Source organism: Canis lupus, chromosome 6, assembly GCF_011100685.1.
Source record: "Canis lupus familiaris isolate Mischka breed German Shepherd chromosome 6, alternate assembly UU_Cfam_GSD_1.0, whole genome shotgun sequence".
Taxonomy (NCBI): Eukaryota; Metazoa; Chordata; class Mammalia; order Carnivora; family Canidae; genus Canis; species Canis lupus.
In genome coordinates this window covers 25,150,269-25,165,391 of record NC_049227.1, presented here as the reverse complement: position 1 = coordinate 25,165,391, position 15,123 = coordinate 25,150,269, and the positions used below count along the sequence as shown (strand labels likewise).

Genomic DNA, 15,123 nt, shown 5'->3' with positions numbered 1-15,123 from the left:
GGAACAAAAACATGACTTATGAGTTGCATGTAAATGAGTGGAATATAGGTTTTGAATTTGCAGGAGAAAAGGCATGAATAAGTGACAGTAAGGCTTCTTTGGTGGCCTCCTTCCATATCTGATTTCTGCTCATTTGCCTATCTTCAATTATTGCCTATCCTCTAACTAGATCCCTAGTCATAAGACCATTTCATGTCTCTAAACATTTGCATATTCTATTTTATCTGCATGAGGTAGCTCTCCCTCCATCACCTTCTTCTTTATGCTCCTGTTAAAACCCTAATTATTTTCCAACACTTTGAGAAAAATCATAGTCTACTTCTCAATTCCATGTGCTACCATCCCTGGGGCTTAGTGTGTTTTATCCAACACTGGAGTCCTGGTGACTCTGGACTCCAACCTCCCAGGATTTTCTCATAATTATTGAGCCCAGTGAAGACATGGGGCACCTTTCTTCTGCCCTCCACATTCTAATCGCCATTCCTTAAAACATCTGAGGCACCATCTGCCTGTGCCCTTTGCATGGAGGTAAGCTGTCACCTGGTGGCTAATAGCATAGGCTGTACCATCACTCAGACCTGGTTTCTGATCCTGCGTCTTCCATTTGCTAGCTGTGTGTCCTTGGGGAAGTCACTGAATTTCCCTGAGCCTCAATTTCCTCATCATCATCTGTAGGAAGAAAGGGATAATTCTATGTTCTATGGAGAATGAAACTAGGCATAGGGCCCAGCACATATTGATTATTATTGCCACGATCAAGCTTACCATCATCATTATTCACTATGGGCTTGACCAGCCAATGTGTGCCTTGTCCCTCTACTGCCCATAGCCCTTACTTCCATAGTGTTAGTTATCTACTGTAGTGAGTTAGCCCAAAACTTAGCAGCTTAAAACAAACATTTTTAATCTCAGTTTCTGGTGGTCAGGAGTCTGGGAGAAGCCTAACAGCTAGTTCTGAATCATGAGATTTCAGCCCGGTATGTCCATGTTTAGAGCAGCATTATGCCTAATGGCCCAAAGGTGTGGAAGCAATGCAAGTCTTATGGGCGATAAACAAATAAACAAAATATGATACATACAGGGATCCCTGGGTGGCACAGTGGTTTGGCGCCTGCCTTTGGCCCAGGGCACGATCCTGGAGACTCAGGATCGAATCCCACGTCAGGGCTCCCTGCGTGGAGCCTGCTTCTCCCTCTGCCTGTGTCTCTGCCTCTCTCTCCCTCTCTCTGTGTGACTATCATAAATAAATAAAAATTTTTAAAAAAAATATGATACATACATACAATGGAATGTTATTCAGCCTTTAAAAAGAAGAAATGGCACATGCTATATCATGGATGAATCTTGAAGACATTACATTAAGTGAACCAAAACAGCCACAAAAGGGCAGATAGTATATAGTTCATTTATATGATGTATCTAGACAGGTTAAAATAATAGAGACAGACAGTAGAATGGTCAGGAGCTGAGGGAAAGAGGAAATGGGGTGTCAGCATGTAATGAGCACAGAGTTTCATTTTGGGAAGATTTTTTTAAAGTTCTGGAGATGGATAGTGGTGATGGTAACCATTCAATGATCACAACAATGTAAATGTATTTAATACCATTAGACTGTAAATTTTTAAATGGTTAAAATGGTAAATTTTATGTGGTGTGTATTTTTTGTAGGATTTTATTTATTTACTCATGAGAGACACAGAGAGGCAGAGACATAGGTAGAGGGAGAAGTGGGCTTCCTGTGGGGAGCCTGATGCAGGACTTGATCCCAGGACACTGAAATCATGACCTGAGCCAAAGTTGATGCTCAACCACTGAGCCACCCAGGTACCCCTATGTGGTGTGTGTTTTACCATAATAATAAAAAAAAAGATGCCTGTCAGGATCACAATTATCTTAAGGCTTGACTGGGACTACAGAATATTTTAAAAACCCACTCATGTGATTTTTAAAAGACTTTAGTTTCTCACGGACTATTGGCCAAGGGTTTCAGTTTTTTGCTATATACATTCCAGTATATTCACATCATGGTGGCCTCTTTTCCCCAGAGCAAGTGACTCAAGATAGGGAGAGAGAGGGACAAAACAGAAGACAGAAGCTCTAGTCTTTATATAACCTTTATATAAACTTTATATAATCTTGAAAGTGGCATCTGTCACCTCTGAGGTATGCTATTGGTCACACAGACCAAACTTGGTTCAATATGGGAATGGATCCCACAAGAATGCAAATATCAGGAAATGACATCATTCAGGGCCATCTTGGAGGCTGGATGCCACACACAGTTTTTACCCACTCTCTGTTAATGAGAATATGAAGACCCAGTTCACTGCTCCATCTTCACAAAGTCCCACCCCAGTACCTCTAAGAAGATCTTCTACCCTTTGTTTTTGTTTAGACTCTCTCCAGGTTCCCGATTACCACCTTCTGTTGTGTTCCTACCATCTTCCGGCTGCTGGTACAAGAGGATCTGACCAGGTACAGCCCATCTGTTGGTGATTTGGGGACCTAATATGTAAATATACAGCAGTATATATACACATTGACACTCACCCTCTCATATCAACTCTGTCTCAGTCTCTCTCTCTCTCTCTCTCTCTGTGTATACACACACGTCTGTGATTCTTTATGTATAGAATACATATTTGGAATATAGATATATCTGTGTTTCTCTATCTCACACACGCACACACACACACACACACACATTCAACCATACACATATACACCTATTCCTTTGCAGATGCCTCACAAAAATAAACTGCACCACCACCCCCTGCCCAGGAATTTCCATTCAGATGGAATTGGATAGATTTAAGATAGCCTGAAATTTAGCACTTGAAGTAGACTGTCTACCCATAGGCCATTCTCTCAGCAGTGTCGGCTACTTCTGTGAGGTTGGAAAAATTGTTGGCCACCTTTGTAATGGGATTTGTGGTCAGAGCCTTAGGTCTGGTGGGACTAGCAAGCCTACCACAATAGATGTGCCATCCTTCATCTGAAGACTAACTCCATTCAGCCATGCTGAGTGAATGCCATTGGGCATCCCACAGAAGACAACAAGACACTGTGTGTGCATGGCTCCCATCCAGGGTGAACCCAAAGCAACATCTGCTAGCAGGACAAGTCTAGTTGCTGGAGTGTTTGGAGACCTGTGACCCTTCAGTAACTTCCTGACTCTTATCTTTGTCTATTCTATTCTATTCTCTCCTCTCATTCCATGTATCTGTCCATGAAGCACCTAAGAGAGAGTTCTTACATGATTCTCCTGGTGAATTCTTCTCTAGTGTAAGAATTTATCTCATTCATTGATCTGTTGTGTATACCTCACACATATTCAACCATACACATATACATCTATATCCTTTGCAGATGCCTCACAAAAATGAACTCATGATTTTAACAGCAAGCAGACTTTGAATAATTTGCTCAAAAACAATTTGGCTAAAAGGCATTAGGTAACACTAATTAATAGTCAAACCAAGTTTATCCAAAGGGAAAAAAATGGTTGAAATGTATTTGCAACCACCCATTTTTTACATTTTGAGTAATTTGTTGCATAGGGGAGTAGTTTTACAACATATTTAATATCTGTAGGAATTTTTGGCCTATTCATCAGAATTGTCAGATTTCTAGAGGGCTACTTTTCACATTTTAATTTGTAATCAATTTATCTTTTTTTTTTTTTTAAGATTTTGCTTATTTATTCATGAGAGACACAGAGAGAGGGGGAGAGAGGCAGAGACACAGGCAGAGGGAAAAGCAGGCTCCATGCAGGGAGCCTGACATGGGACTCGATCTTCAGGATCACACCCTGGACTGAAGGCAGCGCTAAACCACTGAGCCACCAGGGCTGCCCTCGATTTATCTTTTTTAAACAGGTAGCTGTCCTAACCAATTGATTAGGAGTTTGTTTTCAACCAAGTTATTTTGGCCAATTTACCTGGAATTCACTACGTTATGCCCAAACCTACTCTGTGATGTTCTGATTTTATTTCAAAATCAGATAGGATTGATTTTTTAAAAAATGTATCTGCCCATGAGGAATATGCCTGCAAAGCCAGAGGACAGGGCACTTGGAACAGATTATAGAACCTGGACTTTAGCCTCCAGTGGCTTTAGATGTTTAGACCTGAGCAACAGTGCTGGAGGGTGAGGTGGGGGATGGAGAGATCCTGACCAGGTGACCTTGTCTTCCAATGGAGAAAGGTACCAATTTCAGAGCCTGAGACACTGTGTGACAGGAGGAGAGGCACTGAATCCTGATGTGAGAGAGAAGTGGAAGAGCCAGGTGGGCCTGGAGCTGCATGAAGGCTATGGCCAGTCTGAAACAGTGAGTGCTACTGGGTCCCGGGTCCCTGCCACAGGTCACCTCCACCTGAGCCCTCAGCCACTTGGTGGAGATGGCCGTTCCACAGAGCTTCTTGCCTTTCCAGCTGTGACACCTGTCAGGGACTACCCTGCCCCCTGGGGAAAACTGATAACAAAAACCCATCAGCTTTTCTCTTTTTTGGTTTAAAGATAAAGTGATTTCACTAAGACACCATAGCCAGCAAACCAACTCTTATGGCCACGGGTGCTGCTTATCTCCACCAGAACAGCCTGTATCTGTCTCTGGTCAGAGCACAAGATCTTACACAGTATTCCCCACAGCCATCTGGGCAGCAGAAATTTGGTGGTCAACCAAGTCTTTTGGCTTAGCAACACATTAGGTTCTTTATGTGTCAGTGTCCAGTAGGGTATTCAATAAATGTTTGTTGACTATGGAAAGAAGGAAGAAGACAGCAAGAGAGGATAGGAGAGGAGAGAGGGATGGAGAGGTAGAAGGCTGAGTAAGAGAAAAGACAGGCACCAGGAAGGAGGCTATGGGGATACATCTCCACCTTACCGGATCTGCTTTCTCTCCAGGTTTTAATCTGTGCCAATCTAAAAGGCATGAAAATCAAGGCTGGATCCATGGGGAAAGCATTCCCACCTTATGATGTGCAGGTAGGCAGCCTGCCCCAACTGCTATTGAGGCTCAGTTTAAAGAGGAGAACAAAGTGCATGTCCTAGGTTAGCAACAGCAGGCTCAACTTGTGGAGTGGTCTGGCTGTGTAGATATCCAGACGTGGCTCTATGATCTCCCTGCCAGGTCGTGGATGATGAGGGCAACATCCTGCCTCCAGGAGAACAAGGGAATATTGCTGTCCGAGTCAAGCCCACCCAGCCCTTCTGTTTCTTCAGTTGCTATTTGGTAAGTGGAAGGAATGGCCATTTTCACAGTGATTTCTGTGTGATGAGCTTTGCCTTCTGCAATTTATAAATACTTCTTTGTTTAACCCTTGTAATTACTGCATGAGTTAGGTTGGCACTGTTGTGCCCAAGATCGCAAATCCGAGATACCGCCAGGGGGCCTACACCGATGCAAACACACAAGGGTTTATTTACAAGTTCGAGCCTGGGTCCAAGTGTACCTGACGCAGCGGAGCAGGGACTTGGACCCCGAGACTAAGAGGCTTAGCAACTTTATAGGGGCCAGTGGCCAATGGGATACGCAGAAAGTTGCACAGTCATGCTGACCCAGCACTATTATTGATAAGGTGCTATAATCGATAAGGAAGTGAGAAAGATTGACTTATCCAATGTCAAGCAAGTAGTATGTGCAGGACATGGATTTAAGCATGGGTATGTCTGAGAGTGCAAATTTATAATGTAGGGGTCAGCCCATCGTTTTAATGATGGGAAAAATGCAGCTCAGAGAAGAGAAGGGACTTCACAAAAGTCAAATGCAATTTGTATCAGAGTCTAGTTTTCAGAATTCTTTTTTGTCTTGAGTCTTGTGTGGAGAGGGGTCTGCTGGGAGGGCTTGTGTCCAAAGGATTCTAGTCTTAAGTTTCTGTGATTATCCAGTAATGACCTCTCCCTTGGGCCCACTTTGGCTGGTGTTTGCTGTAGACTTTCTTTTTGGCAGACTCTTCTCTATAAAGCTCTACTGACCTGGTTTTGGTTGCACATTAGAAATACCTTGGAAGCTTCAAAATATGATGGATACTAAAGTTCTGCCTGATGAGATCAACCTTCCTAATGATGTGGATCAGTTCCTCTGGTGATTCAAAAGTACAGCCAAGGTTGAGAACCATGGCTTTATTAGGAACTCCATCTGTTGTGCATATGATGCCATCAATCAGCTATAACACTGGAAGGAACAGATAAAAATCAGTCCATTTGTTTTTAGAATGATGGATATGTATTTTAGTGGCTTCTCTGTGACTATAAGAGAGACAGTCTTTCATGATATTTCATTTAAAGTCACAAAAGCTTACCTACCAGAAAAAGCCAAAAACAAAAACCAAAACCAAACAACAACATAGTAATACACCAAGAAGAGATCATTTTAAAATTTTAATGCATTTCTTTCTAATCATTTTTGCAAGCAATAGCAAATCCTTGACTTTTCTGAATAATGTATTCATTCATTATTTATCGAGTTGCTACTTGATGCCACAAGTCTACAGCAATGGGCAGAAAAGACAAAACCCTGGTTCTCACAGAGCTCACATACAGGACCTTTCTGGGTCTGTGATCATTCCGATGGGCAAGTCCAATAATTTGTAGAGTTATTTCCTGGACAAGAACCTTTACTTGTTTCAACTTTTTCATTCTAGCACTAGCTGTTAGTTTTTTTCTTGGGTCATTTTTAACTAAGAAAAAAAACCATTAAACCTCAGTGAGATAAAAGCCATCTGTCATGTCAGTTTGGTCCGAAATAAAAGTTTGATATATTCATACGTAGCTAAGTTTCGGCAGTTTCTTCTATTTAGTTGGTCATTTATTTTATCCCTGTACTGATAACATAGAGCCTCATCCAGGAAAACATTCTCCTAAGTCTTAATATCTACTAGAGCAAGCCTCTCCTTCCTCAACTTCTTTAGAAATGTTTTAGCTACTATCAGCTCTCTATTCTCTCATGTACGTTTTAGAATCAACTTGTCAAATTCCATGGGAAGTGTTTATTAGTATTTTAATGAGTGTCCCTAAGTCTATAGATCAATTTGGGGAGAATGAACATATTTATGACAGTAAGCCTTTCTATCCTTCCATTTATTTATATCTACCATTTTGTGGAGATTTAAGTTTTCTCTTTATATTTCTCTCATATTTTGTGTGAGATTTATTTTCAGGTATTGACAGCTTTTTTCTTTTTTCTTAGAATACAGTTTTTAAATTGGGGCACAAGTTACATACAAGAAGCATACCTATGTTACATGTATATAGGTCAGTGACATTTGACCCATGTGTACACTTGTGTGACCACTACCACAATCAAGATCTAGAGCATTCTTATCACCCCAAAAAGTCCCTTGTGCCTGCTAGCAGTCAATTCCCAAGCTATTAGCAATTACTAAATTGTTTGTTGTTACTAATAGAATACTTTTGCCTTTTTAAAAGAACTTTATATAAATGGAATCATAAAGTATTCATTTATATGGGCTGATTTTTAAAAATTCACTTATTTTACTTAAATTTTACTTAGTTAACATACAGTGCAACATTGGTTTCTGGAGTAGAATACAGTGATTCATCACTTCTGTTCAATACTAAGTGCTCATTGCAACAAGTGCCCTCCTTAATCCCTATCACCCTCTAGCCCATCTCCCACCCACCTCCCTCCATCAACCCTCAGTTTGTTCTGTATCCTTAAAAGTCACTTAAATGGCTTGTTTGCCTTTCTCCTTTTTTTCTTTTCTCCCTTTTTCCCTTTGCCTTCCCCCTTCCCTTATATCCATCTGGTTTCTGTCTTAAATTAAGTGAGATCATATGTTATTTGCCTTTCTCTGACTGACTTACTTCACTTAGCATAATACACACTAGTGCCACCAACATCATGGTCAATGGCAAGATTTCATTTTTTGATGTCTGAGTAATATTCTTTTTATTTTTCTATATCTATATCACTTCTTCTTTATCTATCCATCAGTTGATAGACACTTGGGCTCTTACCATAGTTTGGCTATTGTAGATAATGCTGCTATAAACAACAGGGTACTTGTAACCCTTTGAATCTGTATTTTTGATCCTTTGGGTAAATACTTAGTAGTGCAATTGCTGGATCATAGGGTAGTTCTATTTTTAATTTTTTGAGGAATCTCCATATTGTTCTCCAGGGTGGTTGTACCAGTTTGCATTCCCACCAACAGTGCAAGAAGATTCCCCTTTCTCCACATTCTCACCAACACCTGTGCTGTGTTGTTAATTTTGGCCATTCTGACAGATGTGTGGTATCTCCTTGTGATTTTGATTTGTATTTCCCTGATGACAAGTGATGTTGAACATCTTTTCATGTGTCTGTTACCCAACTGAATGCTTCTTTGGAAAAGTGTCTGTTCATGTCTTCTGCCCATTTCTTAACTGGATTATTTGTTTTTGGGATGTTGAGTTTGGTAAGTTCTTTATAGACTTTGGATACTAACCCTTTATCAGATATGTCATTTGCCATTACCTTCTCCCATTCTGTAGGCTAGCTTTTAGTTTTGTTGATTGTTTCCTTTGTTGTACAGAAACATTTTATCTTGATGAAGTCCCAATAGTTCATTTTTTCTTTTGTTTCCCTTCCTGGTGACATGTCTAATAAGAAGTTGTTATGGCCAAGTCAAAGAGGTTTCTGCTTATGTTCTTTTCTAGGATTTTGATGGTTTCCTGTGTCACATTGAGGTCTTTCATCCATTTTGGAAATTCGTTCCTGCTTTGTCAAAGATTGGTTGACCATACGGTGGAGGGTCCATTTCTGGGCTCTCTATTCTGTTCCATTGATCTATGTGTCTGTTTTTGTGCCAGTACCATACTGTCTTGATGACTACAGCTTTCTAGTATAGCTTCTAATCTGGAATCATGATGTCTCCAGTTTTTTTTTTTTCTTTTTCAGGTTACTTTGTCTATGTACAGTGTTTCGTGGGTTCATACAAATTTTAGGATTGTTTGTTCTAGCTCTGTGACAAATACTGTTGGTATTTTGATAGCGTATGCATTAAGTATGTAGATTGCTTTGGATAAAATAGACATTTTAACAATGTTCTTCTAATCCATGAGCATGGAATGCTGTTTCCATTTCTGTGTGTCCTCTTCAATTTCTTTCATAAGTGTCCTAGAATTTTCAGAGTACAGATTTCTCCCCCGCCCCCTTTAGTTAGGTTTATTCCTAGGTATCTTATTTTTGGTACAATTGTAAATGGGGAGCAGCCCCGGTAGCTCAGCAGTTTAGCGCCGCCTTCAGCCCAGGGCATGATCCTGGAGATCCAGGATCGAGTCCCACATCCCACTCCCTGCATGGAGCCTGCTTCTCCCTCTGCCTGTGTCTCTGCCTTTCTCTCTCTCTCTCTCTCTCATGAATAAATAAATAAAATTTAAAAAATTGTAAATGGGGTTGATTCCTTGATTTATTTTTCTGCTCCTGCATTATTGGTATATAGAAATGCAAATTTTCTGGACGTTGATTTTATATCCTGCAACTTTGCTGAATTCATGTATGAGTTCTAGTAATTTTTTTGGTGGAGTCTTTCATGTTTTCTACTTATTGTATCATGTCATCTGCAAATAGTGAAAGTTTCACTTTATCCTTGCTAATTTGGATGCTTTTTATATCTTTTTGTTGTCTGATTTCTGAGGCTAAGACTTCCAGTACTATGTTAAGTAGTAATGGTGAGAGTAGACATCCTTGTCTTGTTCTTGACCATAGGGGAAAGGTTGTCCATTTTTCTTCACTGAGGATGATATTAGCTTGTGGGTATTTCAGTTATGGCCTGTATGATGCTGAGGTCTATTCCATCTATCCCTACTTTGTTAAGGGTTTTTATCACGAAAAGATTCTGTATTTGATCAAATGCTTTTTCTGCATCTACCAAGATTATCATATGGCTTCTATTCTTTGTTTTATTAACGTGGTGTATCATGTTGATTGATTTGTGATTATTGAACCACCCTGCAACTCAGGAATAAATGCCACTGGATCATGGTGAATAGTTATTTTAATGTACTGTAGAATTTGATTTGCTAGTATTTTATTGATAATTTTTGCATCCGTGTTCATCAGGGATACTGGCCTGTAATTCTCCTTTTGAGTGAGGTATTTGTCTGGTTTTGGAATGCTGGCTTTGTAGAATGAATTCAAACGTTTTCTTTCCATTTCTTTCTTTCTTTTTTTTTTTTTTGGAACAGTTTGAGGAGAATATTTACTAACTCTTCTTTAAGTGTCTGGTAGAATTCTCCCAGGAAAGCCATCTGGCCCTAGACTTTTGGTTGTTGAGATTTTTTATTATTGATTCAGTTTCTTTGCTGGTTATGGATCCATTCAAATTTTCTATTTCTTCCTGTTTCAGTTTTGATAGTTTGTAGGTTTGTAGGAATTTGTACATTTCTTTCGGGTTGCCCAGTTTGTTGGCATATAATTTTTCATAGTATTCACATATAATTGTTTGTATTTCTGTAGTGTTGGTTGTGATCTCTTCTCTTTTATTTGTGGTTTTATCTATTTGGGTCCTTTCTCTTTTCTTTTTGATAAGCCTGGGTAGGGGCTTATCAATTTTATTAATTTATTTGATAAACCAGCTTAGTTTTATTAATCCATTCTATTGGGGTTTTTTGTTTGTTTCTATATCACTTATTTCTGCTCTAATCTTTATTATTTCCCTTTTCCTGCTGGTTTTAGGCTTTATTTACTATTCCCTTTCTAGCTCTTTTAGGTGTAAGTTTAGGTTGTGTATTTGAGACTTTTCTTGCTTCTTGAGGTGGGCCTGTGTTGTAATATGCTTCCCTCTTGGATTGCCTTTGCTGCATCCCAAAGATTTTGGATTATCATGTTTTCGTTTTATTGCTTCCATGTCTTTTTTTAGTTCTTCTTTAATTTCCTGGTTAATGCATTCATTCTTTAGTACGATGTTCTTTAACCTTCATGTACTTGTGGTCTTTCCAAATTTTTTCTTGTGGTTGATTTCAAGTTTCAAAGCATTATACTCTGAAAATATGCATAGTATTATCTCAGTCTTTTTGTATTTGTTGACGGCTGATTTGTGACATAGTATATGATCTATTCTGGAGAATGTCCCATGTGCCCTCAAAAAAATGTGTATTCTGCTGCTTTAGGATGAGATGTTCTGAATATATGTGTTAAGTCCATTTGGTCCAGTGTGTAATTCAAAGCCTTTGTTTCCTTTTTGGTTTTCTGCTTTGATGATCTGTTGTCCACTGCTGTAATTGGGGTGTTTAAAGTCCCCTGCTATTACTGTATTATTATTAATGAGCGTTTTTATGTTTGATATTATTTGACTTATATATTTGGGTTCTCCCAAGTTGGGGACACAAATATTCACATTTGTTAAATCATCCTGTGGGATAGACCCCTCAATTATGATATAATGCCCTTATTTATCTCTTATTATAGTCTTTCTTTAAAATCTAGTTTGCTAGGGTGCCTGGATGTCTTAGTTAAGCAGCTGCCTTCAGCTCAGGTCATGATCCCAGGGTCCTTGGATCAAGCCCTGCATTGGGCTCTCTGCTCAGTGGGGAGTCTGCTTCTCTCTCTGTCTCTCCTCCTTGCTTGTGTTCTCTCTCTCAAATAAATAAAATCTTTTTTAAAAATCTAGTTTGTCTGATAGAAGTATGGCTACTCTGGCTTTCTTTTAGCATACATTAGCATGATAAATAGTTCTCTATTCCTTCACTTTCAATCTGCAGGTCCTTAGGTCTAGAATGAATCTCTTATAGGCAGCATACAGATGGATATTGTTTTGTTTTGTTTTTTAAGATTTTATTATTTATTCATGAGAGACACAGAGAGAGAGAGAGGCAGAGACACAGGCAGAGGGAGAAGCAGGCTTCACGCAGGGAGCCCATTGCGGACTCAATCCTGGGACTCCAGAATCAGCCCTGGGCTGAAGGCAGTGCTAAACTGCTGAGCCAACCAGGGATCCCTCTAGATCTTGTTTTTAAAGCCTTTCTGATACCCTATGTCTTTTGATTAGAACATTTACTCCATTTATATTCAGAGTGATTATTAAAAGATATCAACTTAGTTCCACTGTGTTACTTGTAGAGTTGTGTTTCTGGTGATGTTCTGATTTTTTCTAGTCTTTGTTGCTTTTGGTCTTTTTTTCTCTATGCAGAGTCCTCCTCAAAATCTCTTGCAGGGTTGGCTTAGTGGTCACAAACTCCTTTAGTTTTTGTTTGTCTGGGATACTCTATCTCACCTTCTATTATGAATGACAGCTTTGTTGGATAAAGAATTGCTGGCTGCATATTTTTCCCATTCAGCACAGTGAATATTTCCTTCCACTTCTTTTGGCCTGCCATGTTTTGGTGGTCAGATCTGCTGCGAACTGATCTGTCTTCCCTTGTAGGTTAAGAATCCCTTTCCCCTTGCTGCTGTCAGGACTCTTTCCTCATCTTTATATTTTGTGAATCTGACTGTGAAGTGCCTTGGCAATGGTCAACTTTTTGAATTGAATGGGAGTTTTCTGTGCTTCTTGGATTTTAATGCCTGTGTCCTTCCCCAGCTTAGGGAAATTTTCAGCTCTAATTTATTTGAATAAACATTCTGCCGCTTTTTCTCTCTCTTCATCTTCTGGGACTCCCATGATATGAATGTTACTATGTTTTAATAAGTTGCTGAGTTCTCTAACTCTATCATCATGGTTCATCACCTTTCTTTCCCTCTTCTTTTTAACTTCATTATTTTCCATAATTTTATCTTCAGTATCACTGATTCACTCCTCTGATTCATCCATCCACATTTTGATGGCCTCCATCTGGAAGTGCATCTCAATTATAACATTCAAAATTTTGGCCTGACTAGATTTTAATTTTTTTGTCTCTGCAGTAAGAGATTCTCTAGTGTCTCGCATGCTTTTTTCATACCCAGCTAGTACCCTTTTAATTGTTTTAAATTCTAGTTCAGACATCTTACTTATTTCTGTATGGATTAAATCCCTGGCCATGAATTCTACTTCCTACTCTTTCTTTTGGGGGAAATTTCTCCATCTCATCATTTTGTCCAGAAAAGAAAAGAAAGAAAAAAAACAAAACAACAGCAACAAAACAAAACAAAAACTAGATCCTGGATGCATCTTAATCTGCTTATTAAAAGGATCTAGATCCCAAAAACAGAAAAAATAAAAATAAAAATAGCCTCCTGGGTGGCTCAGTGGTTGAGCATCTGCCTTTGGCTCAGGTTGTGATGTTGGGGTTCTGAGATCCATTCCCACATCAGGCTCCCCACAGGGAGTCTGCTTCTCCCTCTGCCTGTGTCTTTGCCTCTCTCTGTGTGTCTCTCATCAATAAACAAATAAAATCTTTAAAAAAGAAAATACAGTGAAAGTACACCAAAAAATTTAAAATATATCTAAAAAATTTTTAATTAATAAATTTTTTAAAGAATTGAGAAAAATAAGAAAATAAATGACAAAAATAAAAATAAAGAATAAAAGTACCAAGGAGGCTAGATGCTATTTTCCCCTAGAGCTGAAGCTTTGCAGCCCTCTATGTCAGTAGACGGTGTGAGTGAGTTGTTTGTACTGGTTTTCTGGGGGAAGGGCCTGTTGCACTAATTCTCAGGTGAATTGGTGAAATTGGCTTAGTGGAAATGGGTCTCAGTTGGCAGGGCTTGGTGTAAGCTGCTCCAGCCTCCACTAAGGTGGTACTGTTCTGCTCCCTGAAGGCTTTCAGTGCTGATGGTGGTGGGGCAGGAGGTGAATATGGCAGCCCCCCAACTCCCGCAGTTGAAAGTTCATGCCACCCACTCTTCAGTAAGCCCTCACAGAAGAGCAGTCAATCATTCTTCTGTCCCCAGTTTCCATCACAACCCTGTATTCACCCTGCCTGTGTCTGAGATTTTTATCTCAGGCACACAACTGAATTTCAAAACTCCAAATTTTAGGAAGTCCTAAAATTTGTGGTCAGAATGTGCTGTTCTTCCCAGGTTTGGGGGCATAGGTTGTTGGGAGGGTTCTCCCTAGCTTCTGCTCTTTGCCAGACCTGTCCCAGGAAAGCAGTCACTGGACCTAGGAATGATTCACAATTTATGGCAAAAAAGAGCAGAAAGCCAGCACCTAGACTGGCTGTTCTCAACTACCTCCCACCCTCCTATGCCTGGGAACAATGCAGCATTTAGGTACCATCCATTCTTTTGTGGCCCAGGGGATCCTGAGACCATGGTGTCACACTTAGGTTCTTACCTGTTTCACCACCTGAGCACCTTTAAGCCAGGCACATACCTATGGTAGCAGACCTCTAAAAGTTCCAATTCTGTGCTCTGCTGTTTATAATACTTTGCTGTAGTCTCCACCCCCCGGGCTCTCTCCCTAATGCTTTATCCGCAGCTATATCTCTCCAAATTCATGTCTCTGCACCTCCTACCTTCCAAAAGGTAGTCACTTTTCTACTTGTAGACTTGCAGCTTTTGTTCTCTCAGAGCTCATATTGATGTCTCAGGTGTTCAGAATGATTTAATAACTAGCTGTATTGAAGGGATGAGACAAGCTTAGGGTTCCTCGAATTATCCGCCATCTTAACTCCCCATCTGGTTTCATTTACTCAGCATAATGGTTTTGAGATGCACCGAGATAGTTGCACAGTGCAGTAATTTGCTTCTTGTTGAGTAGCAGCTTCTTGAAAGCTTTGAGAAACAGAATTTTTTTTAAAGTTAATAAATTTTTATTTAAGATTTTTGACAAGGTTAATAAATTTTTATTTAAGATATTTGACATGTGATTCCGTCTGCCGCCAATCACCATAGTTCCACCAAAGCCAGAGTGATGATCTTAAAAATAGCACTTTTAAAACAAACTTTTGTTCAATCCATAGCTGTCACTGTCCTGTAATCTTTGAGGTCCAATTTCTTTAGAGCCCCATTTAGGGTCTAATTAGATAAATGATCTCCCTGGTTCTCAAACATCCTTTAAGTCCAGACACTGTTTTCAAGTGAAAAAGCCTTAATATTCATATTCCTATCTTCCTTTTCGGACCATTCTATCCTCTGTCCCATGTTTTTGGATTTTGATGCTCTCTTTTTAGATGAAGCAGCTTCTTCAGGATATTCCTCTTGTCCTAAATACAGATTCATTTTCTTTGGTATTTCAGAACTTACTATGAAATAAT

At 39.6% G+C, this 15,123-nt stretch overlaps 1 protein-coding gene across 1 annotated transcript in view; it reads left to right on the top strand.

The window, feature by feature from the left end:
* ACSM5 (acyl-CoA synthetase medium chain family member 5) overlaps window positions 1–15,123 on the top strand; it is a 36,074-nt gene that overhangs the window by 16,430 nt on the left and 4,521 nt on the right. Inside the window, 4 exon segments of the mRNA XM_038540204.1 lie at window positions 2,396–2,475; window positions 4,207–4,330; window positions 4,906–4,986; window positions 5,132–5,233. Coding sequence (XP_038396132.1) covers window positions 2,396–2,475; window positions 4,207–4,330; window positions 4,906–4,986; window positions 5,132–5,233 — 387 coding nt within the window.